Source organism: Neoarius graeffei, chromosome 7 (assembly GCF_027579695.1).
Source record: "Neoarius graeffei isolate fNeoGra1 chromosome 7, fNeoGra1.pri, whole genome shotgun sequence".
Taxonomy (NCBI): Eukaryota; Metazoa; Chordata; class Actinopteri; order Siluriformes; family Ariidae; genus Neoarius; species Neoarius graeffei.
Genome location: NC_083575.1, coordinates 63,187,511 through 63,214,920, shown reverse-complemented (window position 1 = coordinate 63,214,920; position 27,410 = coordinate 63,187,511). Strand labels below are relative to the sequence as shown.

Sequence of the window (27,410 nt, the reverse complement as noted above, 5' to 3'; positions counted from 1 at the left end):
GAGAGTGCTTGGCGATCAAGTGGGCGGTCCTCGCCCTCCATTACTACCTGCTGGGACACCCTTTCACCCTCTGTTCGGACCACGCGCCCCTCCAGTGGCTCCACCGCATGAAAGATGCCAACGCGCGGATCACCCGTTGGTATCTGGCACTCCAGCCCTTTAATTTCAAGGTGGTCCACAGGCCGGGGGAGCAGATGGTCGTGGCAGACTTCCTCTCCCGTCAAGGGGGGGGGGGGGGGGGGGGGGGAGTCGGCTGCAGGCCGGACAGCCGCCCGGCCTGAGTCGGGCGGTGGGGGTATGTGGCAGCGGGGGCGTGGTCAAGTGCCGGTCTGTGACGGGAGGGCGGAGTCAGGGAAGGTAAGTGGCAGAACTACCATTTATCTCTCAAAAGAGAGATAAAGAAGAAGAAATGTCAGAAGAGGAGAGGAAGAGAAGGCAAGACAGAAAAGGAAAGACGAAGGAACATGTCAGAAGAGGAGAGGGAGAGAAGGCAAGAAAAAGAGAGGGAAAGATGGAGAAACATGACAGAGGAAGAAAGGGAGAGAAGGTGAGTAATGAAGAGAGCAAGAAAGAAGGAGAAACCAATGTGATGTGGCTAGTGGAACAAATTGTTGTCTACTCAAGCAAACAGCTGCTGATAATTTTGTACAGGAAAACTATGGACCACAAAAAAGGAGAAAAGAAACCCACATGACAACAGGTGAGCAACTGCAGAGAGAAAGACTTTCTACAGCATCAGGTAAAAATAATTAATATAACGTAGATGCCCTTTTCATTATTAAAACATCACAATAAGCTTAGTTAAAAACGTCTGACAGTAGATGAAAGTGAAAGCAATCACACTCAACTGGCTTTATCCTAACTTCAAAAAATCTAGGTTTTTATATGTGGGTTTTTTACTGTATTGTAGTTGAAATTATTTTTTAAGTAGAATTTTCTTCATACACTGTTTTTTTATGACTGAACGGGCAATCAAACACATACTGCAGACTTAGATTTGACAGTAGATGGGAGTGAGGGCAATCCCACTCAACTAACTTTGACCCAGTCATCACAAGGTATAAAAAATGATGGTAATGGTGATGGTTTCCTGAGATGGTATGATAGTGTTGGCGATGATGATGTTCAACTAACTTTATCCCAATCATCACAAGGTGTAAAAAATTATTTTGATGTTGATGATGGTAATGGTGATGGTTTCATGAGATAGTGATGCATGATGATGGTGATAGTGATGGTGATGATAATGTTGATTATGATGATGATGATGATGATGACGGTGATGATGATTACATAACAGTGGTGATAATTATGAAGGTGATGAATACATAAAGTTAGTTATTTCATTTTCTTTTTGATTACGTAGTAATGAACAATATATTGTAGTGGCAATTATTTTTTGTGTACATTACCTAATACATGGTTATTTGGTGGCCTGAACAGGCAATCAATTACATACTGCAGACTTAGATTTGACAATAGATGGGAGTGATGGCAATCACAGTCAACTAACTTTATCCCAATCATCACAAGGTATAAAAAATGTTGGTGATGGTGATGATGATAATGATAATGGTGATGGGTGTATGCTTATTTACAAATATAATTTTCTTTCAGCTAATCAGCAACCAGTTACTTTCTCTTTTGGATGAAACGAAGCCCAAAGATTCCAGCCTGCAGAAATTGTCTAAAAATACAGCCAGATGGCTGATCACTGGAATTATTTCTGTCTCAACATACTGAATTACATGCATTATTCATTTTGATAACTGTGTAATAAGGACCTGAGACCTTCATGCAAAATGTACACACTTCTAAAAAAAAAAATATATATATATATATGTTGATCTTTTATGAACAAACTGTAACTCTAGAAAACTCTTTAATGGTCTTTCTAGTTTCATAACACAATTTCTTAATATTAGTATGTTGATAATGCCAGTGCTGAGTGTTTTAAATATTTCCTCAATTGCACTTTTTTTTTAAAGAAAACCTCTATCGTCTTCTTAAAGTCAAAGCTCTAATCCTCGGCGCTACATGCGTTGCATTCGAACGAGGAGTACGTTCCCAGGAGTTTTTAATCCCACTGGGTTTTTATCCATACCGGGCAGCGTATTCATTGTATTATATTTTGTTTTCAATATATTTTTCCAATATGTGTTGTTGTTTTTTTTGTATTCTTGTCTCAGCAATGATGAAATCGAATTTGTAAATAAAATCACTGCCCTGACTCTACTCATCAGGCCAGAGCTATTCTCTTTCTGTGTATGTTTTGTACAATATAAGGAAACAGTATAGTAACTATAATGGTAAATAAATAAAACAAAAGAGGCTGGCTATGATATAAGAAAATTCTACAACCCAGAAACAGATGGGAGTGCCGCTTTTAGGCAGTGCCTAAATCTATATATTATTTTCCAAGGTCCACACAGTGTAAATGTATCCCCTCAGGTACTGTACAACAGCAGTCTTTAAGATCCAACTGTAGAGCATACTGAGATTCCTTTATTGTAGTGATCGTTAGAGTTGCTCTGATGTTCCTTTTTCTTTAATTAACAGTAGAAAGGAGTGTGTCAAGACAGTGACAAGTAAATTCTCCCCACTGGCAAAACTAAACCCCAGTTTACTGTCATCCTGACAAATGGCAATCACTAACAAGTCAGCCACTGCAGATAACACAAGGACAAAAACATTATAGTGTACATAGTATTATGCACATACATAAAACAAAAGAAAGAGTGAAGGAATGTTTAAATTTAAAAAAAATATGCAAGATTTTTCTTCAAAAGAAAAGAGGAACAATCTGTTTAATTAATCATGCTAATTGGCATGACAGATTAGCAAGGCTTCTAATAGCTGTAACAGCTAGAAATTTAGGTTACTGAACATTTTAATTAAGTACCAAAAAGGGGACCATTCTTTAATATCATTTCCAATATGTTCCAGTCTTCCCATGTCGTTTTAAGGCATCACTCATATGTTCTTCAGTCTTAGTTCCATGTGGTTTCTTAAGTGTATCAGGCATTATCTGAACTGAATAACCATGATGAAAAAGAACTTGTATAAAAATGAATCTTGACATTTCTGGAACATCATAACCCTTTTGCTTTACTTTTTAAAGCATTATAATAATTCTGTACCAGAATTATTATACGCTCTTCATCAGAGAAAAAAAATTATGATGTTTCTAGACCTGTAATAATTTTAGAATTTCAAAAGCAAACCTTGGCTCACAATATTGCTATGTAAATGTATCTAGTTTAATTCAATCTGAGAGGGTTGAATGGTTTCAGCAACATTTCCAGCCCAATTACATCTCAAAACCCATCTAGAAAGGCAAAAAAAAAAAAAAATCAGCTTATGCATATCAGAAAGCAACATTTAAAAAAAAAATCATTATTGTTTTAAAAGCAGTAATTAGCATTTCTGCAAAATGTTAAAATGTATAGAGTTGAATGAGTGTGAATTAGGACTTTCTACAGATTAATATTTGTTAAATGACTGACGTAAATGGTGGGGCTCTGCACCACCTGCCCCTATAGATGAGCAACCACTGGTTTAAAGACAGCTTTAATGCATACAACAGTAGGAGTGGAGTTTGTTGAAGAAAGAGAACCAGTTATCAGTGTTTTATTGCGAATTGTAATTTGTCTTACATATAGCAGTTGCGGGCGGCACGGTGGTGTAGTGGTTAGCGCTGTCGCCTCACAGCAAGAAGGTCCTGGGTTCGAGCCCCGGGGTCGGCGAGGGCCTTTCTGTGCGGAGTTTGCATGTTCTCCCCGTGTCCGCGTGGGTTTCCTCCGGGTGCTCCGGTTTCCCCCACAGTCCAAAGACATGCAGGTTAGGTTAACTGGTGACTCTAAATTGACCGTAGGTGTGAATGTGAGTGTGAATGGTTGTCTGTGTCTATGTGTCAGCCCTGTGATGACCTGGCGACTTGTCCAGGGTGTACCCCGCCTTTCGCCCGTAGTCAGCTGGGATAGGCTCCAGCTTGCCTGCGACCCTGTAGAAGGATAAAGCGGCTAGAGATAATGAGATGAGATGAGATATAGCAGTTGCTCCCAAAATTACAAACTGCTACTTTTAAATAACACGAATAATCTAAACAATACACAAATACTGTAGTTTAGGCTTCATGTGTTAATTCTAAAACTACAGGGTGCTGCCAAAAAGGACTCAGACATTTGAAGGTCCCACACCATCTAAAATTAGAGATCAATCATAATCTGCAGCAACAGATGTAGCCTTGTGGCTCTAATAGGATTTGTTCTGTCAAACTAAAGAACAGTAACAATAAGAAATCTTAAAATATTAAGAAAAAATAAGAAAGCTGTTGTTTGATCAAGGTTGTTTTTTTCTTCTTTTTTTGAGAAAGGTGTTTCTACCCTGTATCACCTCTTGTGAGGCAGGACAGCCTCAAAGTTGGAAAGTATTCTATATTTAGGAGGAAGTTTATTTTTTATTACTTGGTGCAATCACTTTTTTTTTATAAACACACTAACCCATTTAGCAGCAGGGATCCTTAACTGGGGCAATCTTAACCACATGAAGCCTTTTCTCTGCAGCCTAAGATCTACTGGAAGCAATTACTCTATGTATCTACAAATAATGTAAATGTTGTTGGGTTTTATTCTTTTTCATTAAAGGTTGATCAGTTAATGCTTTAATTTGAACATTTTTTCTTAAACATATTTTTTTTTATATTGACTATGATAAGAGTATTGTTATTTTCACTGTTGTGGATACACACCAGAGGGAATGTATATACCTACCTTTTTTTAAAGAGTGCCACAGAAAACACAGACTATACAAATACTTTTCAATTTATTAAAAACAGCTAGAAGCTTCTGAATATTGGACACCAGTGTGAAAATTAGGGATCAGAGCTAAATTCTGCAGGATGATGTTATGGAATTACAAATCATCAGATTCAACCATATTCTATACAGTACTTTGCAGTCTTAGGAACCCATTGTTTAATATACATTTTGTATGTTGTAATTTATTGTACTATATGTCTCATGCATTACTGCCTCTGTTTTTATAAAAGGCTAATTTTAGAAGCAAATAGATAAAGTCTCCAGAAGATCTGAGGGACTTTCTCCAATATGCTTGTAAAAACTTAGCAGCTATTCTTCCCTTCAAACTTAGAGATTATGTTGTTTTTAAGGCAAAAGGTGGTCACACAAAATATTGATTTTGTTTATGTTATTACTGTTTCTTATCATCTTTATATGTAGAGACAGTTTGTTTTATTATGTTTTAAGCTATCTTTGTTTTGCAGACTGTCTTTACATGCACTTAAGACTTACACAATACTGCAAGAGATGTCATCTCTTTGAAGACATGGTTAGAGTGATATCTAACTTTCCTTTTACAATTTGAAAATATTGAAAATATATTGATGAAGGGGTTCTCCCAAAGAATTTTAGTACAATGATCATTATTAATTATTAATTATTACAATGAATACCACTTTAGAATAGGGTCATTGTAAAATAACCAATGACCCTCTTTCTCCTTGATTCTCTTCCAAGTGAGAGCCAGAGGACCAGGCTTCCTCTAACATCTTGTGTGCGTGTCAAATAATACTGGGCAAGGCTTATTCACCACTGTGACAATAAAATTTAAAGTCATGTTGACCATAAGCCAGCTAGTGTTTATTCTGAAACAAAAACTGCTCAGAGAGCAGCAAAGGAAAATGGGTTTTATCTGGCTGGCTGAATCAATGTATTTTTTAAGACATTGCCCTTTCTCTTTTACACTTGTGTTTTATTTAAGAAGGATTTCACATCTAACAAAGGTGGCTGAGGAAAAAAGGAAAAAATGATTTCTCTGCTTGGCTTCCTTCAGGATTGACATTTGCACCAGATGCTGTGAAATTTTCCAACCTGCTACCAGACAGATGGAAGCCAGACACATAGAGCCACGTTGCATATACCCCAATACTCTGATATATACACTATTAATGTCAGACTTGAGAATTCAACAGCACTGTGGTATAACTGCTTTTATTTCATGCCTTAACTCTATTGAGTAACTCTGTACAAAACATTGAACATATCCTAAAAGGCTAAAATATTTAGCTTCTTCCATACCTGTTGGTTCATAAAGACGTAGATGATGGGGTTGTAGACGGCAGCAGTTTTTGCAAAGAAAGCAGGAACAGCAGCCAATATAGGGTCTAAGTAGATGGTGGGGTAAATAGTAACGATGATCGATAACAGCGCATATGGTGTCCAGGCCACCATGAAGGCAACAATCATCACCACCACCATACGAGACACCTGCCGTTCAGGCTTGCGGGTGTTCACCAACCTGCCATGAGAGTTGGACACCTGCACAGAGACACTGGTATGAGGGATTCAAAGCAAACTTTTATTATTTAGTTTTATCATTTAAACCAGATACTAAGTCTACCATCAAGCTCAGCAATTATAATTTGTAAACTATTTTAGCATGAAGCTGACAAATCACTTCTATATAGAACATAGGATATATAATATATAATCTGTCATAAATTGAAGATAATTCACTGAAATATTTTAGATGAGTAATGACATGCAGTTTAATCCAAGGCAATGTGTCTGACACTGACGATTTCTCCAGCTGAAGCACCAGACTAACCTTTCTCAGCTTGCAAAGCATCTTGCTGTAACACAAGATGATGACAGCCAGAGGCAGGATGAAACAGGTGACGAAGAGAGTAATGATGAAGGTGTGATCGTGTGGATCACCAGAGTACCTGTTAAGAGACCAAACCAAGTGTCTGTTAAATGACAGGTGGAGATGAGGCGAGATTTTTGTTATTGTTGTTAGTAGTGATTTATTTTTTTCACAGCATAGTATACTGGTAAGAGTTAACATGAACTCTAGTATGAAAAAAGCATATTTTAACCCAAGCCCCTATGTGACGTTTGTAGAATTTCAATAACATTCTTGGCCAAACAAAACAGTGCTCATTAAAAATGCAGGATGTACCTCTCATACAGTGAATGTCAGCTTTGGATTCCATTACATCTTTGATACACTAAAGGTATACGGAGTTTATTCAATGACAGTTCTAAGAACTAGAACAAGGCGTTGCATTACTTCTTCAGTACAGTCCTGCCATCAAGGCCAAAGGTGATTCAGCTGATGATAAAAATTGCTAGATGTTTTCTAGCAACCATTTATCTAATGCTGTCACATTGTAGCATGACATTTCAGGGTGGATGAATCATCAGTCCATTAGCCAGCCCACCACACAAGTTGAAGCTCCAATGTGCTGCCCAGTCCCATGTTTTGGTGGCCTACAAACCTAAATGACTTGGTCAAAAAGTGGTAGCCCATGAAATATAAAAAGGCATTGTGTTATCTAAGTTAATTAATACAAACTAAGAGAAATAATATTTAATTATTATTCTTTTCTAACAAAATTTGTAATGTAGCACACTGTATTTGTACCCTCAACAAAAATTTGCCAAGTCATTGGTGAATATTTCAGCTATTTATATATATCGCTTACAGTATATAAGCTGCACTGTTTTCTCCTTGCATTGCACATTAAAGATTATTTAAATCTGTCTGGCATCTGTCTGAATATTCATGAAATATTCATGCATGTCAAATCATCCTAGTAAGTCATTGTACCATCAACTAGACTGTGTTTCAGCCAATGTGTGTAGTGCAGCATGGAGTGGGATTTGGAAGCATATGATATAGTTACAGTATCAAGGTGAAGCACATTATATTTAAACATACATATCAAATGAATAATTTTGGGGAGAAAAAAACAATAGAAATAGGACTTTTCTCTTTTTCATTCTATTTGACAAAACTTCTAACTATGAATTTTAAAAATAATGTCAGACACAATATCTGCTGGTCCCAGGCACTTGGGCTACTGATTCATCCATCCCTACATTTATATAAAAACAGTTACAAAGCACATAGTTTGGAAAATGTATGAAAGACATTAGACTTGAATCTCAGCCAGAAGTCAGAGCACCATTATGCAAGCCCTATTCACTAAATTGTCTGCAACCCTTCAGGTGCAAAAAGGTGTTTTCACACCAAAGGGGTCTTAGATATTGATAAGAGTGCAGCAGTTCTAACTTTCTACATTCATAATCTGAAGTCCTTAAGTACACAATGAGGATACATTCATCTTACTTTTTTTCCAAAAAGGATTTATAATAAGGAAGATGTTTTATATCTGTACATAAGACATATACAGTACTGGTTAGTACTGTACTGTCTGTTTGTGCTAGTTGTCGTTTTTGCAAGGTCCTTGTTGTTTGCACTTTATGTTGTGTGTAGTTTACTGTCTGCAATGTTTGCACTCGCTGCACTCTTGCATTTTGTTATATGTAGATTTGTAGTCCTGTGATGTTTAATGTAGCACCATGGTCCTGGAGAAATGTTTCATTTCAACTGTGTACTGTACCAACTATATATTGTTGAAATGACAAAAAAGCCTTGACCTTGACAGTACTGCATGAGAGTCATTCTATAATTAGGGGTACATTTCATGTAAAGCAAAATCTCAAAATATCAGTATTCTTTTTCAATAAATAACCTATATGTTTCCATGGTATATACCCTCAAGTTCCTAAACAAATTAATTGCCAAGCTTAATCTTAAATTACTTTTAAAATATTTTAATGAAAATGAACATTTGATTGTTTATTTTGTCAACCGTGTTACGGACAAATGTTATGTCATCTTAAACATATATAAAAATACTACACATTTGAAAACACATTTGTTTGAAAGTGCTTAAGTCCATTAACAAGATGTTTTTAATTAATCTGTACAACTGTTATGGAAAATATGAATTTTGAGCTTCATAAATAGGATTTTATGGTTCACTGTGATGCAGAATGACACTTTTTTCAACATAAATCCTTGTTACGTTGAATTTAGAGTTGTTCTCCCTCCTTATACAAGACTTCCCTATCCAGAGATAATCCCCAATCTTTTATTTTACAGTTCATCAAACACATAAGAGATTTATAGCAGAAAAAACACTTGCAACACAGTTGACAGGCAATGTAACACAATTGACGGGAGTAACACAGTTGACAGGGCAGAAGAACAAGAGGACACTTTTTAGGATAAAAAGAGCTTTTTATTGTTTTAAATTTAACTACAAATAAGCTGATGAATTCAGGTGAACTGTTAAAACAACATTTAGACACAATTTCAGAGAAACGTAGCTTATTTAACAAATTGAACATATTAAATCATTCTGTTTGTTTGTCTGTCAATATGAAGATTAAGTGACAAAAACATACTCCTCCTCAACTGTGTCATAGCTGATGGGTAACACAGTTGACGGTAACACAGTTGACATTTCGGCCATTTTTAGAGTGTTGTGCTAACTGCAGACCTCAGAGCTTTCACTACAAGACCTTAATCAATTCATATTTTTATTATCTTTAGCTGTATACTTTGTAAATACAATTTCTAAATCAGGTTTATATGAATATGTTGACAACACAGTTGACAGACAATTAACCCTCTCTAGGACTATACAACAGTATTGATGAAAATATTGAAGAGGTGAACTCAAAACTTACCACACGGTCTTCAAATTTCCCACCAAAGAGGATATGACATCACATGATGTTGGTCACATGACTTAGGACCAAACCATTTGCCAATTTATGGGGGGGGGTTCAGTGGGTAACACAGTTGACATAAGTTTCTTGGACGCACACAAAATTCTTCATTTAATTTATAATATAAAGCATTTTAGGCTTTTAAACACTTTTGTCATATTATAATAATTACCATGAATAAATATTTGTAAAAAATTTTAAACAAAAACCTTTTTTTAAAATGTAAATATGAAGACCAAACCTGACATTTGGAAAATCGGACAGCATAAAAACACCAAATTCCAGTATTATATATGCATTTTTGCAGAGTAAAATGATGTAATTTGTTGACTTTTTGTATTATATAAAAGAGAAATGTGTGCTAATGTACAAAAGATCATTGGCTGAAGTTAATAGTTAGTGAAATTGACAAATACAGCACATGGACTTGAGATGTACCCCTAATTATAGAATGACTCATATGCCTTGATATATTTTATATTTTTCAGTGCTGTAATGTAGAACAGTGTAAAATGTTTGTGCTCTGTTCATTTAATTGACCATATTTTTCTTAATGTATATACCATTTAAGTGCACACTAGTAAAGCTCAGCAGAGATTGTATGCCTGGCTGGTCTCAGTTTGTGTTTTGCTTCTTGTTTAGTGTAGAATATGCTCGCAGAAATGCAGTGCATTCTCACCAGTTGGGTTCGCAGGTGGTGCCAATCTTGCTGACTGTATAGCTGCTCCAGCCCAGTACAGGTGGAATTGTCCAAATAAAAGAGAAGGTCCAGACAAACAGCAGTCCTAGTGCTGCATGTTTAACCTGCAGACGGACATTTCCCAGAGGACGACAGATAACAAAGTATCTCTCGAATGCAAGGGTAGCCAAGGACCACATACCCACGATACCTGGTGTGAAAGAAAGGTCCAAGAATAAACTCTGTTAATACTGTAAATATATTCAAAAGTTAATGCTGGCTAAAACAGAAAGGTGTCAGCATTAACTTTTTTCAGCAGTTTGTGCTACAGTAGCTCTTCTGTGGGATTGGACCATATGGGCTAGCTTTCGTGCCCCAGGCGAATCAATGAGCATTCAACGCCCATGACCCTGTTGCTGGTTCACTGGTTGTCCTTCCTTGGACCACTTTTGGTAGGTACTAACCACTGCATACTGGGAACACCTCACAAGATGTGCCATTTTGGAGATGCTCAGACCTAGTCATCCAGCCATCACAATTTGGCCCTTGTCAAAGTCACTTAGATCCTTACACCTGCCCATTTTTCCTGCTTCCAACTCATCAATTTCAAGAACTGACTGTTCTCTTGCTACCTAATATATCCCACCCCTTGACAGGTGCCACTGTAATGAGATAATCAATGTTATTCACATCACCTGTCAGTGGTCATAACATTATGGCTGATCAGTGTATATTGATCTTTAATGTAGCTCAGATAAAGGTGAATCAAGGAGCATGTTAACACTGTTCACTCATGCATCTTCATATATACTTTATCATGGTCTGGGTTGCAGTGGATCCAGAGTTTATGCCAGGAACACTGTGCATGGGTGGCATCATGTGCAAATAAATGAATAATGGAATCATGATGTTTAAATTCAGTAACAGGCAGGCTCCCATAACAGTCACATCCAAAATCCAGAGGCCCAGACAGAACCGATATGCTGACATCTCAGCACCGAATGTGTACTTCCACATGATGCCAGGTACAAAGGATATTACTATCCAACAGAGTAAAGACTATTTTGACACCATCAGCGGAGGACTAATACTATCTTCTATACTGCATCTGGGCTGCATAGTTCTGTCAATCAGGTTTATGAATTGCAGTCTGTGCTGCCAGACACATGTACATCAACTTTGGGAAACATATTCTATGTGTCAAGTGTGTTCTTTGGGCATGGAGAGAAGAACACAGGTCTCAGAAAACAGAAACCAGTACATCCAAATAGACTGACCGACTGACAGATGGCACCCTCAAATCACTGTGGCCTGGATCACAGGCTACATATAAAGCACGAATACTGGACTGGTTGGTCCTGATGAAAATGTTACAAGGCTAATTTCAGTTCTGCCAATAGCCCCCTTTTTGGGGCTTAGGATCTTGTTAATTTCAGATGCCATTGAATTAGCTGCTCTATTCCAAGAAGTTTGTTCCCTCTTGAACACTGGAATAATCAAAAGAGTAGACCCCAGAGCTGAAAAAAATTTTTCCTATTCAACATTCTTCCTAGTTCAGAAGAACACTGGTAGTAAAGAAGTTTGTTTTCACAAGCTTTGTAATATAGACTGTGTTCATTTTCACCATGACTTGCTTTCCTCATCATTGCTATCTCAACCAGAATCAACCATTCAGGAACTCTGTCATCAGTATGATGCCATGCTAACTTTTTTGTTCAATAATCATGCTCCTCTTCAGAGAAAGTCTATAGTTATTTGACCAGCTGCTCCATGGTACAGCAAGGAAATCACCAAACATAAGACTCTGAGGTGGAGATTTGAAAGATAATGGCGCAAATCTCAGCTTGAAGTAGACCATCAGAGGTAACTTGACCAAATGTTGAAAGATCTCATTTATTCCACCAAGAGGAAATACTACTCTGCTCTCATTGAAGAAGCTGGTAATGATCAAAAGGCTCGTTTTCACTTAATAGATATGGTACTCTATTGTAAGCCTGTGAAAGTCTACCCCACTGCAGCTTCAGCTGTTGAGCTTGCAAACAGTTTTACTGAATTCTTTACTGATAAGATCAAGGCCATCAGGAATGTACTCCCATCCAAGGACTCGCAGTCAGATATTTTTTCAGCACAGATGATGCACAGATAACACTGTTGACAGCTCAACATTCTTGAACCAACTACTATTGATGAAATATCGACAAACACTGGCAAGGTCGTGTCTAAATCTTGCCGATTGGATCCTTTACCTTCAAGTCTCCTCAGTAAGTATCAACATGACATCTTGCCTGTGATTGTATCAATCTATGTCTGGAGACATCATACATGCCCTTGTGCTTGAAGAAGACAGTAGTTACTCCATTACTGAAGAAACCACAGTTAGACCATGAGACTTTTTCGAACTTCTGACCAGTCTCCAACCTTCCTTTCATATCCAAGGTCATAGAGAATATTATGGCTATATATTTGAAGTCATGCCACAATAATGGCCTGTACAAACCCCTCCAATCAGCATATAGACAATATCACAGTTGTGAGATTGCACTTGTACATGTGCAGAATGATATCCTATTGGTATTAGACAACAACTGTTGTGTGGTGCTCAGAGATGGGAAGTAACAAAGTATAAATACTTCATTACTGTACTTAAGTAGAATTTTTGGGTATCTATACTTTACTTCACTATTTATTATTGTGCCAACTTTCTACTTTTACTACGTACATTTTAGCATGAGTATCTGTACTTTCTACTCCTTACATTTTCAAAACAGGATCGTTACTCTTGTATTTAAATTATGCAATTTTGCAAAGCATTTTTTGTGATTTATGCGCGCCATGCAGACAACGTGACTGATTGGTTTACGATTAGAAACATATGTAAACACGCACAAAAATGTCAATCCCATTGGTGCATTTGTCTACACTCACAAGACGAAAGAGAAAAAAAACAAACCAGGTGGCTAAACGGCAGTGAGAAAAATCATATCGTTCGTGATAGTGGTACCTAGAAGCGTAACGTTAGCGTAGTGAAACGAATGATAAAACTGGTAAGAGTGTTAGTGAAGATCCCTTGGACAATGGAGAGACAAGTGGAGACCAGCACATCCCACACCCCTGGCCTTACCTCAAAGAAATGTTTGAAATAGCTGGCCGCAAGAAGGACTCCTGGAGAATGCGTTGTAAATTGTGTCTACCAAAACGTCACGAACTTTTAGCATTCAAGAATTCGCCTTCGAATTTGAAAAAACATGTGGAGGTAAGAAACACTTCTTATCATGGATAGATAATTCGTTTTCAGTAATAATGGCTTGGCTAATTTACGTTTGCAATGCTGTAGTTAGCTACTCAGCTAGCAGATATGCTAGTGATATGGTAGGCTGTCTTGGTTTGCTAGCATGTAGCTGCTATGGATTTAGGTTAGCTAGCTAACTATCAGTGCAGTTTGCAAATAAGCTCATATTCACTTCACTACCATGATCTAATATTAATTTGCATACTGTTTCATGTATAGCTATATATTATTCAAAGGAAATTATGTTATGTCATGTAGTCTAATGTCTAATATAGTCTAATGTTTTCTAATGTGTGTGTGTGCCTTCTTTTCACCTGCAGAGGAGACACATAAATCAATTGGAGAGGTACACAAACCTCACTTCCAAAAGGCTTACAGTGACAGATGAAAGTCCAGCCTCCAAACAACCAAAACTATGGGAGACCAGAAGAGTGTCGCAGGCCAGTATTGATAAAGTAGTCATGGATTTTGTCATTCAAGGCCTGCACGCTCTGAGTGTTGTTGAGCAGCCGGGTTTCAAAGCTCTAGTTCTTCACCTTCAACCTGATGAGTCAGTGATGTCACGTGGCACTGCTAAAAACAGAGTAGACAAGGCTGCACTGGTTATGAAAAATAATCTGAAAACAGCTCTTAGCACACTTGAGTTTATTGCGACAACGACTGATTGCTGGACCTCACACCGACATACAGTGCGTTTACATGCACATCCAAATCGAGCTGCTGTCGATAATCGAGCTAAGGGTCCCAGCAGGGGTGCCAGAGAAATCCAATCCTACATGCACACAAGGAAATCGAGCTATTGTGTGAGGTACATTGTGCACCCGAGCCACAGGTGGCGCTACACGCCCCATCGTGTTGGTACACTTCCGGTTGTCGTCATGAAGAAGAGCTATTCAAGAGTATAAACAAAGTTATCAGTTCCGTGTTCGTTCGTTCTCCTTGTTCCTCCTGACCTCTTCTGCTGCTCGCTACTACTACTGTTGTCATGCCGACCGAGGCTGTTGTGTTTCCCACTTGTGGTCTCATCACTCGTCACTTCCGGAAGGGGCAGTGCTGAAGTAAGTAGCTCGACTACGTAGCTCGATAGGGTTTACATGCACTAAGTAGCTCGGCTACAATCGCATAATCTAGGTCGCGTAGCTCGATTACGAGAAATCCAGTCCGGTTCGATTTCAGCCGAGCTAAGGTGTTTCCATGGCATTTAGAACTTCGATTTCAGTCGAGCTACGGCAGAAATTCGATTTTCTCTATGTGCATGTAAACGCACTGATAGTTTTATAGGAGTCACAGCACACTGGATTGAACCCCAAACTCTGCAGAGACGATGTGCTGCCCTAGCCTGCAAGCAGCTTAAAGGGTCCCACACCTTTTCAGTCCTTGCCAGTGCACTGAATGAAATTCACAGCGAGTTTAACATCCATGAAAAGATTACCCGCACCACAACTGACAACGGCTCTAATTTTGTGAAGGCATTTAGAGTCTATGGTCATGTTGATGAAAATAACAATCTGGCACCTGCAGCAGAAAGCTGTGAAGTAGACGACAATGAGGAGGAGGAAGAAGAAGTTGATGATGAAGAGATGGAGAATGCTGATCTTGAGTTTGTTGAAGCTGGAGCCATTTTAGATGAAGACGACGGCTTGGAATATCAGCTTCCAAAACACCACCGTTGCGCCTGCCACCTCCTTAACTTGGTGTCAACTGTTGATGTGGCTGAAGCAAATATCAGCAGCACAGTCTACAAGCGGCTCTCTTGTTCATCATTTGCAAAATGCACAAGTCTGTGGAACAAAAGTACAAGATCCACCATAGCTGCTGAGGTCATTGAAGATAAGTGCAAGCTCCAGCTCCTGAGGCCAAATGACACAAGGTGGAACTCGCTCTTTCTTGCTGTTGAAAGGATCATTCAGATCTCCAGAGAACAAGGAGAAGGCGCCATTGCTGCTGTCTGCAGTGCACTGAAGATACCATGTATGTACCGTACCTGCGTAATTGCTTTTTAAAGCTTAATGATTGCAATATGTGGTAGCCTAATAAGGATTGCTCAGTGCTACTAACACACATTCATTACTATGTATGAATTTCAACTAATTCTCTTGAAAAGTTGATTAGCAGTGTGTAATATTGGCACTGGATTTCACTTATTTATTTAGAAGGTTCTTAAAAGTAGCCTCATGCACAGTCATGTATTTAAATAAACTTGACATGTTGTAGCCAATGTTTTTCATTTCTTATTTTAACAGGTTCAGTCCTGTTGAGCTGGCTTTTCTAGCAGAGTATGTCAAGACCATGAGCCCGGTGGCAAAAGTGCTGGATGTTCTGCAGGGAGAGAGTAGCGTGCAGATGGGATGGTTGGTACCTACAATAACACTACTCAAGGCTAAGCTCCAGCACCTTCGCATTTCCGTCAAGTTTTGTGGGCCTTTGGTTGACGCACTCCTCGCAGGCCTTGAAAAGCGATTTGGACAGATGCTTACAGATCCAGAGCTGATTGCAGCTGCAATTCTTGTCCCCAAATTCAATACCTGCTGGACAAGCGATGAATGCATCCTAAAACTTGATAAGTATTGCGCTGTTGTCTTTATCCTGGTAATAGAAAATCTGGTATTTAAAGTCCTAAAGCCCTATCTCTAACATATTAACTAGTTGCATGCAATTGCATTAAAGTTGCAGTAAGGGAGTGAAATCCTTTTTTTTTTATTTAGCAAACTATATTAATCATGTTGTAATCCAATTCCCTCATTCCAGTAATTCAATTCCATGATTCCAATTTGGCCCTAATTTTGCTTTTATTCCATAGGCCTTGACTATATCAAAAGTCATTTGCAAGAACAAGCTGTGGAGAATCAAGGTGAGACCTCCCATTCTTCAGAGGACGACGACTTCTTTTCTGCAATCAAACAGAACCCTAGTTCCCAGGAAAACGCCAAACAGGTGGAGACTTACTTGGGATGCCCAGGTGATGCAATGGGGGTACTCAAGTCTTTCCCGACAATATTCAACCTGTCAGTAAGACTTAACACTCCACTACCAGCCTCAGCTGCGTGTGAGAGACTGTTCAGCACAGCCGAACTGATATTCACACCAAAAAGGGCACGTATTCATTCCAAGAACTTTGAAAATCAACTGCTTTTGAAGCTAAACAGAGGATTATTGTAGTCCTACGGTTTGTGCCTGAGTTGCACTTCTGGCTCACACAAACACCTAAATACTGATATACAGTACATCAGTGGCGGCTGGTAGTCTTTCAAACAGGGGAGGCTGGTCAGTTACGATATTTCCAGATTTTAAAAGAAAAAACACATCAATTTTGCCCATACTCTTGCCTCTGATCTGGCTGATTGTTGGCAGGGTCACAAACTGTGAAATAACAGGTTCTTTTGGCCCATTAGCCTGCTGTCCAATATACATGATGGTGGTATTGGGGGGGTATATTTTAACAATTTATATTTTAAAATTGTGGCATGTTGTTTAAAAATGTTTTCCAAATTGTAGCGGTGTTTAATTCATATCCAGAAAAACATATATTCCAATATAATATACTCAGCATAAACATTTTAAATAGATTCTATATTTTTGGTCCATCCATGACATATTACTAAAGTAGCCTATTTACTGTTGTTGATGTGGGTCACTTGCTGTTAGCCAATTCACTTTCTCGTACCAGGAGAGCTGAAAGGAACGAGTATTATTCCCTACCTTTTTCACCAAGTCAGTTTGAGGCGTTGGTCTACCCTGCTCTTTAATTTTAATTTTTTCCTCAAAAGGAAGACTGGCAAATGGCTTCGCCAAAATTAAATCAACAATGCTTGGCATCCGTGCGCAGCTTTCTTGCTAGCTGACTAGCCCCCTCAAGTTCAAGTTCAGTCACTCAAATAAATGAAATTTCTGGAACTAAGATAGCAAACTTGACAACACTATATTTACACTTTATTTACAATGAAAATATATACAAACTAAAAAAGCTGGTAGAAACCGTATGTAATGAATGAAATTGAAATGTAAGCCGATCTCTTACAATACACCACAGCACTTGCGAATCCGCATGGGACTGAACTGATGTTGCCAGATACTGCTGACGTTATCCAGCCCAAAATATGTTCAAAACCCGCCAAAATGCACTTAAAACCGCCCAATTGGGCAGGAAACCGCTCAATCTGGCAACACTGTGCTGCCTGTCTATAGTTGAAATGAGCTGTCAATCAAAGAAAATATCCGGCCGCTTTCACCAATCACCAGTCTCCTCGCGGAAACTGCCATGTCCCTCCCATGTGAGGCTCGGAGTCCATGGGCGGGCATTTTCGCAGTATTTGTCCAATAACCGTCTTGCATTTTGAGATTGAAAAGCGCATAGCTCCCAAATGCCGTTGAAGTCCATTGAGGCTGGGAGTCCGTGGGACTCCGTGGGCGGGCATTTTTGCAGTATTTGTCCAATAATCATCTTGCATTTTGAGATTGACAAGCACATAGCTCCCAATCCACTGAGGCTGGGCTGCATCGCGCTGTCACGAGGGGGAAAAACTCTCGCACACATTAGGCGAACTGGGGAAAGTTATAACGGAATGATTTCATACTGTAGTTGGGTTGAGCACATATATTTCTATGATTCTGGATCTGAAATAGCAATATTATAAGGTTGGCTATAACATAAGCCTAGCACAATTCATCCTACACGATGTTCGTCATTTTTAGAGGAGGCTGAGCCTCCCTCGTTGTCTTAGAGCAATCGCCCGTGCAGTACATTCTTACACACACAAACATGCTTGAAGGCATAATTATAATCACTTCTGCTCTCTTTCTCTCTCTCTGTCTTTCTTCTTCCCTACACTGACATGCGCACTGTTAATACACTCCCACAAAGTTCTTTGTCCCATCACTTTACACGGTTGTGGTAGTTAATGTTGTGTATATTTGTGCTACTCCCCAGTTTCCCAGACCCAAAATATTGTACAACGCACATCTCCATGGTTAAAAAGATTTTGGTACTGGTGGTGATGTGAATACCTTAAATGTTACTCCCCATGTTTAGAAGGGGCTTCAGATTTTTTTGGAAACATACACACAGCCTGTTTGGTATGGTTGTTTGTTGTCTCTGTCCTCACACGTGCACATGTTTTACGGACAGTCACGTCTCTCGTCTCGTCTCGTCTTCTTCCGCTTATCCGGGACCGGGTCGCGGAGGCAGCAGTCTAAGCATGGAAGCCCAAACTTCCCTTTCCCCAGACACCTCGGCCAGCTCCTCGAGAAGAACACCGAGGCGTTCCCAGGCCAGCCGAGAGACATAGTCCCTCCAGCGACGGACAGTCACGTAAAGTTATATATGAGGTTTTGGCAGTGTAGTTACTTCCCTGTTCTTTGAAGGGACTCGGAATTTTGAATGATGACATGCATAAATTCAGACTTAAAGATTTACATCACCGGCTGTCTTTCTCTTGCCTCTCCCCCCAACACACACACACACACACACACACACACACACACACACACACACACACTGATGTGTGTAGTTCTCACATAGATGCACTTAAAGTCCTACTCATGATTTCTTGCTGTTAAATAAACGTTAGTCATAGGGTATGCATTTAATGTTACTGTCTAGGCTGTGTAAGTCTGTTGTGATGGATAATATTTATGTGTAATATCTATTTGCATACCAATAAAGTTTTAACACCATGTACATTGAGTTTGCAATCCCTCAATCTTTTACAAGAGTTTTATTTTTTGGATATGTTTAGAAAAGATTGGCTGACAGAGTTTTTTGTATTCATGTCACTTCATTTTTCTCTGCTTGCTCTTGGTCATGGAGTCCAGTAACCTTTTCCCTAAAATGGTGGTCTTATTTTTCGCAAGGTTACTTTATACTTTTATACTTTAAGTATGTTTTAGAGCCTGTACTTTTCACTTTAACTTGAGTAAAAAGTTGAGTCAATACTTCAACTTTTACTAAAGTCTTTTGAAACACAGGTATCTATACTTATACTTGAGTAAAGAATGTGTGTACTTTTGACACCTCTGGTGGTGCTGTTGCTGTTAGACCTGTCAGCTGCCTTTGATACAGTGGCCCATCATGTGCTGCTCCATATAATGTCATCTTATTGTGGAATTAAGGGCAAAGCATTGGACTGGTTTAAATCCTACCTCAGCGATCATGCCCAACTTATCTATGTGGATAATACCTGCTCTTCAACTCACCAACTTAGCTGTGGTGTTCCCCAGGGTTCTGTTTTAGGTCCCTTGTTGTATCTTCTTTACATTTCACCATTGGGCAATATCCTGCATAAACGCAATTTGAAGTATCATCTGTATGCGGATGACATTCAAATATATGCTACATTCGCATATGACAATCCTGACATGTCTGCAGCTAAACTCGGAATTGAAAGGTGTCTGGTTGATATTAACTGTTGGATGTCCATCAACGGTCTGAAACTGAATAAGGATAAGACTAAGCTTCAACATCTTCCATTCAAAGTTCCGCAAGCAACCACCCTTCCCATCTCTGGTCTTTGGTGATGAAGTCATTGATCGATCAATCTCAGTGAGGAATATTGGTGCCATCTAGAATAGAACTACAGTGGTGCTTGAAAGTTTGTGAACCCTTTAGAATTTTCTATATTTCTGCATAAATATGACCTAAAACATCATCAGATTTCACACAAGTCCAAAAAGTAAATAAAGAGAACCCACTTAAACAAATGAGACAAAAATATTATACTTGGTCATTTATTTATTGAGGAAAATGATCCAATATTACAATAATAATACATTCAATATTAATTAACGAACAATAATAATATGTTCTACATATCTGTGAGTGGCAAAAGTATGTGAACCTCTAGGATTAGCAGTTAATTTGAAGGTGAAATTAGAGTCAGGTGTTTGTCATCCCATTGATATGAAATCAGGTGTGAGTGGGCACCCCATTTTACTTAAAGAACAGGGATCTATCAAAGTCTGATCTTCACAACACATGCTTGTGGAAGTGTATCATGGCATGAACAAAGGAGATTTCTGAGGACCTCAGAAAAAGCGTTGTTGATGCTCATCAGGCTGGAAAAGGTTACAAAACCATCTCTAAAGAATTTGGACTCCACCAATCCACAGTCAGACAAATTGTGTACAAATGAAGGAAATTTAAGACCATTGTTACCCTCCCCAGGAGTGGACAATCAAGAAAGATCACTCCAAGAGCAAGGCGTGTAACAGTCTGTGAGGTCACAAAGAACCCCGTGGGAACTTCTAAGCAACTGAAGGCCTCTCTCACATTGGCTAATGTTAATGTTCATGAGTCCACCATCAGTAGAACACTGAACAACAATAGTGTGCATGACATGGCTGCAAGGAGAAAGCCACTGCTTTCCAAAAAGAACATTGCTGCTCATCTGCAGTTTGCTAAAGATCACATGGACAAGCCAGAAGGCTATTGAAAAAATGTTTTGTGGACAGATGAGACCAAAATAGAACTTTTTGGTTTTAATGAGAAGTGTTATGTTTGGAGAAAGGAAAACACTGCATTCCAGCATAAGAATCTTATCCCATCTGTGAAACATGGTGGTGGTAGTATCATGGTTTGGGCCTGTTTTGCTGCATCTGGGCCAGGACGGCTTGCCATCATTGATGGAACAATGAATGCTGAATTATACCAGCAAATTCTAAAGGAAAATGTCAGGATATCTGTCCCTAAACTGAATGTCAAGAGAAGGTGGGTCATGCAGCAAGACAACGACCCTAAGCACACAAGTTGTTCTACCAAAGAATGGTTAAAGCAGATACGCAGAACCTTTATTTTTAAATAAATTTCTGAGTGGATAGTATCTTCATCCTTGACTCTTGTATGCTGCATAAATGGGAATTAAAAAATATATTTTTGAGAGTTAAAATCGACCACAAAGTTGGCATTCGAGCTGCCCCGCTGATAATCAGTTTTAAGGCTGAGGCCTTTTACAGCTATAGACCAAAGTCATATAATAAAAATTTATGGTGAAAATAAGAAATACCGTTACCGACTTGCTCAACTAAGACTGATTTGATTTCTTTGACTGTGGGTTGATTCTCATTAAAACAAGATAGGTATTACAACTTATGCAACATACATGTACATGCATGCATTTTCACTGATAAAACATAAAAGGCTAATTAATTAAGCAGATGAACTGAGACAATCAAATTCTGAAGCAAATTAAATAATCTTATACCGGTAACTTAAACACACAATACAAGTTACATGTATTAATCTAAATGCAGGTCAACAACGTGTTTTTTTTTTATCCAAATGAAAGTTGGAGCTTACCCGTCTGTGTTCTCACTTCTCAAAGGCCGATTTTGTGGCCAACTGTTTTTGAAACAATCTGACTTTCAGTTGTTTGTTCAGTTCTCTGTTCATTCACTTCTTCCATGTAAGGGCGAGATGGCAGCAATATCCAGTTTAGAAATAAGACAGCTGGTCCACTCATTCACTGTTTTCTTCATACTGTCTATTCCGCCATTACTGCTCGGCTCAGGCAATTACTAAAACCTGGGATGGAACGGGATGTCACCAGTTTTAGCAACAACCGCGGGGAGGTCACTGCCCGAGCGATATGTCCCGTCCCGTTCTGTCCCGGGTTTTAGCAACAACCCTCGGCTCACTCCAGGAGGAGTGGTGCAACTGGACTCACTTTCCTTTTAAAAATAAATAAATAAATAAATAAATACTTTCCTTTTCCTGTAGTTTTCTTTTTCTTTAATTGTTGATATGGCACCCTCTTTCAATATGGCTTATAGCCAATGATCCTCAACAGATCAGCAGTCTCATACGAGTCTTCAGTAAAATGTGCAGAGCAGAGGAGAGACCACATCATAGGCGTCCAATGTGCCTGTGAACTTCTCTCAAAACGTGTCCAAATCTTTGCAGTTTGAACATTCTTGGGCTATGAATGCAATGTAAATCCACCTTCTGTCATGTTGTTGCACTGTCCAGCAACACATCTACATGGCATAACGATAAATTAGCTCAAAATGGAGGATCAGAGTTGCAGTCAGCTCCGTGTTTTAGTATAGCGGAAATGGTGATGAGACTGATAGACTTCCTGCTGTGACGTTATGGACGTCAAGGTCATTCACTCAGACCGCTACCTATATAAATCACTTTAATCGTAAAAATTACTATATTAGATTTATTGTTAACGCTTAAAACTATTCCTCTGTGATTATTGAGGTCTCAAGGCATTTATAAACGAAAGTGAGGCCATGGCTCTGCGTATATGCTTTAAAGGAACAGTCCACCGTACTTCCATAATGAAATATGCTCTTATCTGAATTGAGACGAGCTGCTCCGTACCTGTCCGAGCTTTGCGCGACCTCCCAGTCAGTCAGACGCAGTCAGACGCGCTGTCACTCCTGTTAGCAATGTAGCTAGGCTCAGTATGGCCAACGGTATTTTTTGGGGCTGTAGTTAGATGCGACCAAACTCTTCTGCGTTTTTCCTGTTTACATAGGTTTATATGACCAGTGATATGAAACAAGTTCAGTTACACAAATTGAAACGTAGCGATTTTCTATGCTATGGAAAGTCCGCACTATAATGACAGGCGTACTAACACCTTCTGCGCGCTTCGACAGCGCATTGATATCTGAGCTCCGTATCAATGCACTGCCGAAGCGCGCAGAAGGTGTTAGTATGCCTGTCATTATAGTGCGGACTTTCCATAGCATAGAAAATCGCTACGTTTCAATTTGTGTAACTGAACTTGTTTCATATCACTGGTCATATAAACCTATGTAAACAGGAAAAACGCGGAAGAGTTTGGTCGCATCTAACTACAGCCCCAAAAAATACCGTTGGCCATACTGAGCCTAGCTACATTGCTAACAGGAGTGACAGCGCGTCTGACTGCGTCTGACTGACTGGGAGGTCGCGCAAAGCTCGGACAGGTACGGAGCAGCTCGTCTCAATTCAGATAAGAGCATATTTCATTATGGAAGTACGGTGGACTGTTCCTTTAAAGAAGAATAAAGTTAATGTTTTGGAATGGCCAAGTCAAAGTCCTGACCTTAATCCAATCGAAATGTTGTGGAAGGACCTGAAGCGAGCAGTTCATGTGAGGAAACCCACCAACATCCCAGAGTTGAAGCTGCTCTGTACGGAGAAATGGGCTAAAATTCCTCTAAGCCGGTGTGCAGGACTGATCAACAGTTACCAGAAACATTTAGTTGCACTTATTGCTGCAAAAGAGGGTCACACCACATACTGAAAGCAAAGGTTCACATACTTTTGCCACTCACAGATATATACTATTGGATCATTTTCCTCAATAAATAAATGACCAAGTATAATATTTTTGTCTCGTTTGTTTAACTGGGTTCTCTTTAGCTACTTTTCGGACTTGTGTGAAAATCTGATGATGTTTTAGGTCATATTTATGCAGAAATATAGAAAATTCTAAAGGGTCCACAAACTTTCAAGCACCACTGTATGTCAGTGTTGTTACAGTTCAATGCTGTGTGCAAGGGTGCTTTCTTCTATCTATGAAATACTACACGTATCAGGAACTTTGTCATTCAACACAACCGAGATCCTTTTTCATGCTTTCATGACATTGAAGATTGACTCCTACAGTGGGCTTCTCTTTGGCTTGCCGAAGTATGACCTTCTGAAGCTTCAACATGTTCCTAATGTCGCTGCTTGGCTTCTGACGTATACACATAAATTTGACCATATCAGTCCAGTACTTAAGCAGCTTCACTGGGTAGCAGTCAAGAAATGCATTCACTTCAAGATTCTACTTCTGGCCTTCAAACAGCTGCATGGTCTTGCACCTGGTAGTATCAATGATGCCCCACAGCTCTATGTCCCGACAAGAATACTTAGATCTTTGAATGCCGCTCTTTTAAAGCCGGTAGGTTACCATCTCAAGACATATGGCTATCATTCTTTTGCTGTAGCTGCACCTCACCTCTGGAACACGTTACCCACACTGTAAAAAATGATTTGTTGTTTTAACTTAAAAAAGGTAGTACCCAGGCTCCCTTAAAATTTTGAGTTCATTGAAATTAATATAGTAAGTTAACACAATCAGGCAAACAATTTAACTCACTATATGAATTTCAATGAACTCAAAATTTTAAGGAAGCCCGGGTACTACCTTTTTTAAGTTAAAACAACAAATCATTTTTTACAGTGCATAGACATTAGATCTTGTGACTCCTTCTCTCTTTTCAAGTCAAAGCTTAAGATTCATCTCTTTAGAACTTCATATTAGTATCTCTTATTGCCCATTCATATGTATTTACATATTTTATATTTAGTGCTCAGAACTCTTTCACTAGGAGCACTTTATAAATATTTTTGTTGTTTGTTATTGTTGTTGTTGTTGTCCAGATTTCAGAGGGCTGAACTAATTTCTAAAAGCCCATACAGAACAATCAGGCTGTTAGATGTTATTCAAGCCAAGCAGCCACAACAGTGGTTCGTCTCTCATCAGTTTCCTTGGTGCCATTTATATTAAAAATATTAACGATGTATAAGAATTGTATCAAAAGTAAATAGTAAACAAAATATCTTGAATAATAATGAGTGCACAGAGGTCCAGCAGCATGTCTGATTTTGATTAGATTAGATATTTTTTAAACAGATTTCATAAACTTGTTCCGCACAAAAGTTATTGGCATAATCACTTTCAAACTCCATTCACTGTTTCTTTCATCTAACCTCAATGTTGGTAGATTATAATCTTATTAAGGGTTAAAGTACAATTTCACAAACTCCATAAGCCTATACCCAAACATGTAACATGGTCACATGCTTTATCAGGAGGCACTTTTATAATACAGACCCCATGTAGAAGTAATCCGGATATTCCTTAGCTTTTCCCTGTGAAACTCCCCCCCCCCCCCCCCCCCCAAAAAAAAAAAAAAATAATAATAATAATTAAATAAATAAATCCATTAACTATGGTACATTTCACACAAATTGTAACTACATAATACAGCGAAGTAATTAGGGTCTTTCAGACACTACAGTGGCACTTGAATTTGAAAGAAAGCAGCTGTGGAACTGAAGTGATGTACCACTGTTCCAGCTAATTCTATACACTTCAAGACCTTTTATTACTGTTATTAGGTATATATTAACATAGTTTAGTATTGAAAAAAAATCCCACAGGACATAGGCTGGAAGGCTGTTAGTTTTAAATGAAATAACAGTTTGTCATGTTCAAAGAGCCATATCTTAAATAACTCCTCTCAAAAGTCAAGCCTCAAATCTTATTCCTTACACAAGAAATGACTGGAACAGTTATTGATGCCATTTTTTTTTTTAAATCATTGCTGCAAAACACCTGGAGCTGGGCCCTAATGAAGACTGGAAAGGTTTATTCAGTAATGCAAGTAGTCTTTTTTTTAAATTATTGATTTTCCTATTCTAATAGGAACAAACAGATGTCTCGGATAGTGAAGAATAAACTGGAATTAAGGACAGTTATAATTTTCGGAAGAACAGTCAGAGAAGTCTCAGGCGCACAGCTGTCAGGACTGTGTGAAGTTCACTTACCAAAAAAAGTGACCGCAAACCCCTCCAGCACGCACGCCCAGGACCCCAGGAAGAAATAGCCACGGAAATTTGTGACAATACTTAAAGTCCCACCGATCAGTGACATGAAAAAATCTGCCACCGACAAATTAACAATGACAAAGTTTAACGGCTTTCTGAGTTGTTTAAACTTATAGGTAGCCAGCATAACCAGAAAGTTCTCGAACAGAGACAGCGACGTGATCACGATCATCCATGCTGCCAACACTGTAAAGTTCCACGGCGCAATGGATTTCACGGGTCCGGAAAACTGATCATCTGGTTGGAGCACATCAGCTACTTCTGTGTAATTAACAGCGCTCAGTGCCGTGCCAAACGCGCCCATGTTCTCAGTCCAGATCCACAGCGCACTTCTGATCCTGTACAATGCGTAATGCTTTACATAGCCATGAACGCGCTGCGCCTTGTGCCTTTAGTCATTTGTTCATTTGTTCCTGCAAATCTGCATCCACTCTTTTTGCACATGAGTGAAAAGGAAAGACAGAATGAGCTCAGTGCGCTTATTATCAATGTTCTTGTGCTCTGTTAGTGCAGGAAGTCCATAACGGCTCTTTTGCCCGTGGAATCCATGCGCGCAGTTGTCCGCAGTGTGTCCGCAGTTATTTGTGATTTTAATGGATGCAGGAAAGTGCAAGTCCCATGAACTTATCGAGTTTGTGCAGTGCTCAAGTTGTCATCTTGGGTCATGTCTCCAGTTGGTATGATTACCGTTACGCGTCTCTGGTGGCTTTATATAAGCTATTAACGTCCTGCCAGGTAAGAACACATGCATCTCTCCTATCCTCAAGTAACAGCGCCGTTTCCTCCTCTCTCCTTCCAGCCGCTGGTCTCGATTATCGATAAGCGGGAATGCGCACAGAGCGCATGCGTAACGAGCGCGCAATTATCGACATTAGGCCTACTGAAATTAAATGTTTCCGGTTTATTGGTTAGCTTTGCATCTATTTTGAATGTACCACGAGACAAAAAGGCCTACTTTATTTTGTTTATTTGCATTTCATTGAAATTTGTGGAAATGGGAATCCACACACCTTTTCTAACTTTACTGCTTCTTAGGTTGGTGTGGGGCGGCCTTGGGCTGAGGTGCCCTATACCTGACCCCTGACTGCTCCCCGGGCGCTGTGTGTTGCTGCCCACTGCTCTGGGTGTGTGTGTGCGTGTGTTCACTGCTTCAGATGGGTTAAATGCAGAGGATGAATTTCGCTTGAAGTGTGCATGTGACAAATAAAGGTTTCTTCTTTCTTCTTCTTCTTCTTCCTCCTCCTCCTT

General features: G+C 39.1%; 1 protein-coding gene across 1 annotated transcript in view; it reads right to left on the bottom strand.

Moving 5' to 3' along the window:
• valopa (vertebrate ancient long opsin a) overlaps positions 1 to 26,466 on the bottom strand; it is a 39,351-nt gene extending 12,885 nt beyond the window's left edge. The window contains exons 1-4 of the mRNA XM_060926227.1: positions 26,103 to 26,466; positions 10,285 to 10,495; positions 6,628 to 6,745; positions 6,099 to 6,338 (exon numbers count right to left, since the gene is read on the bottom strand). Coding sequence (XP_060782210.1) covers positions 6,099 to 6,338; positions 6,628 to 6,745; positions 10,285 to 10,495; positions 26,103 to 26,466 — 933 coding nt within the window. The remainder of the gene's footprint in view (positions 1 to 6,098; positions 6,339 to 6,627; positions 6,746 to 10,284; positions 10,496 to 26,102) is intronic.
• Between the last annotated feature and the right edge of the window lie 944 nt (positions 26,467 to 27,410).